The 2500-nt window shown below is 53.6% G+C and overlaps 1 protein-coding gene across 1 annotated transcript in view; it reads left to right on the top strand.

Annotated features, from left to right (window-relative positions):
* Nucleotides 1–2500, top strand: part of ltbp4 (latent transforming growth factor beta binding protein 4) — a gene marked incomplete at its 5' end in the record, with an annotated part of 53803 nt that overhangs the window by 22216 nt on the left and 29087 nt on the right. The window contains 1 exon segment of the mRNA XM_083914143.1: nt 2199–2459. Within this exon segment, the coding sequence (XP_083770269.1) occupies nt 2199–2459 (261 nt within the window).

The following is a 2500-nucleotide window of genomic DNA, read 5'->3' as shown; positions in this document are numbered from 1 at the left end:
TTAAAGTTAGCTGGTTAAAGTTAGCTGGTTAAAGTTAGCTGGTTAACCTCTCTAAACCTGGACTCTCCTTTGTTTCTGTCTCTCTGTAAAAACCTCCTGAGTGAGTTGATGCGACCCATCTGTGCCCAGGATTACAATGAGGTCATCGTGTTTACACCGACACACACATGCAGCATCTGTGTGTGTGTGTGTGTGTGTGTGTGTGTGTGTGTGTGTGTGTGTGTGTGTGTGTGTGTGTGTGTGTGTGTGTGTGTGTGTGTGTGTGTGTGTGTGTGTGTGTGTGTGTGTGTGTGTGTGTGTGTGTGTGTGTTCAACGCTTCCTTTGTAGAAGAAACAAACATTACATACAAGATTCCACACACACTTAAAAAGGGTGTGTCAACTCTTTTACAGTTGACAAACACAGATGGACACACACACACAAACACACACACACACACACACACACACACACACACACACAGGAAGCTCCTTTTACTCCTTTAAGGAAAAAACTACAAAAACAACGATGAAGAGATACTAGAAAAAAGTTCGTCCACACGATCAAAACCATCTTTTTTGTCTCTGTGATTCTTGAAAAGTTCCCTTTCCCACTGGTCCTGGTCCCGGTCCTGGTCCTGGTCCCGGTCCCGGCCCTGGTCCTGGTCCTGGTCCTGGTCCTGGTCCCGGTCCTGGTCCTGGTCCCGGAGTCTAAATGTGTGCGTCCACAGGAAACCAGGTGCAGCGACTCCAAGCGCTGTAGTACCCATGCCAGGCCTGGAGGTGGCGCTGTAACTATGTTGTCATTCAGTCCCATGCATGTGGCTGTGGTCCTGGTCCTGGTCCTGGTCCTGGATCCTAAATCTTTGCTGGGCCTCATTTATTCCCATGCATGTGGTCCTGGTCCTGGTCCCGGTCCTGGTCCTGGTCTCGGTCCTGGTCCTGGTCCTGGTCCCGGTCCTGGTCCTGGTCCCGGTCCTGGTCCTGGTCCTGGATCCTACAAGAAAAACAAACAACAACAACAGCGCTCTTCATGATTCTGATCTCAGATCTGGTGGAAGTCGGAGCGCGGTGTTAAAGCTGCAGGTTTCCTTCCTGCCGCACAGACTTCTGGGTACAGTGGGCTCATTAGCGGCGGCTCTGACACCCGCTGAACTCTGGGTAACAATGCGGCGGCGTCCTGTCGCAGGCGTGAAACCCTCCAACAGGAAGTCAGGAAGTGGCCGGCCGGTTCTGATGGCGCCCGCTCGGCTCGCACCTCCGTCCCACCAGGGCAGCGGGCTTTGTTCGGTGTCACCTGACCTCCTCCAGGACACCGTGGTCGCTTAGCAACAAGGAGGGGGTGGGGGGGGGGGGGCACCAAAACCTTCTCCCAGCATGCATCTGTGAAGCAGCCTGAGAGTAAACATCAGAGACTGTTGTGAAACAGACGGCGAGTTTTTCCAGGTCGACAGTAAACGTGATGGATGTGTGTTAGTGTTGGCCTCAGAGCGGTGTGTGTGTGTGTGTGTGTGTGTGTGTGTGTGTGTGTCTGTGTGTGTCTCTGTGTGTGTGTGTGTGTGTGTGTGTGTGTGTGTCTGTGTGTGTGTCTCTGTGTGTGTGTCTGTGTGTCTGTGTGTGTGTGTGTGTGTGTGTGTGTGTGTCTCTCTGTGTGTGTGTGTGTGTGTGTTTCTGTGTGTGCGTGTATGCGTGTGTGAGTGTGTGTGTCTCTGTGTGCGTGTGTTTCTCTGTGTGTGTGTGTGTGTGGGTGTCTCTGTGTGTGTGTGTCTGTGTGTGTCTCTGTCTGTGTGTGTCTGTGTGTGTGTGTGTCTGTGTGTGTGTGTCTATGTCTGTGTGTCTTTGTCTGTGTGTGTGTGTGTATGCGTGTGTGTGTGTGTGTGTCTGTCTGTGTGTGTGTCCCTGTGTGTGTGTCTGTGTCTGTGGGTCTGTGTCTGTGGGTCTGTGTGTCTGTGTATGCGTGTGTGTGTGTGTGTGTGTGTGTGTGTGTGTGTGTGTGTGTGTGTGGGCTGGATATGCCAAGATGGTGTCAGAGTTCCCAAAGACCCGACCTGAACCTGGAAACCCGACTGCTGGACTTCTTTTTTGTTGTTGCAACTTTGATCTGGAGACTCTTGATGTCGCTGTTCTGCTCATTCTGCACATTTTTAACCTTTAAAGTTTGTGTTTACGCCGTAAACAAAGATGGCCGCCTGACCGGGTCTCTGCTGTGTCTCCTGCAGTCCTCTGTCCTCTGCTCTGCAAGAACGGCGGCGTCTGCCTGCAGAAGGACCGCTGCCTCTGCCCGCCGAGCTTCACCGGGAAGTTCTGCCAGATCCCCGTCGCTCCGACCGCCGTCGCCGCGGCCGCATCGCCCTCCTCCACCAACGAGATCGTCAAGCCGGCGCTGCTCTCCGCCATGGCGGCCAATCAGGCGCTGACGCGGTCCGAGTTCCTGCTGCCGCTCGGACAGAATCAGAATCAGGAGACGGGAAGTTCAGGAGGTGAGTCTGACCTCTGACCTCTGACCCCGGGGAGGGTACAC

The sequence above is a fragment of the Echiichthys vipera genome, assembly GCF_963691815.1.
Source record: "Echiichthys vipera genome assembly, chromosome: 5".
Lineage (NCBI taxonomy): Eukaryota > Metazoa > Chordata > Actinopteri > Perciformes > Trachinidae > Echiichthys > Echiichthys vipera.
This window is presented reverse-complemented; position numbering and strand designations above follow the sequence as displayed.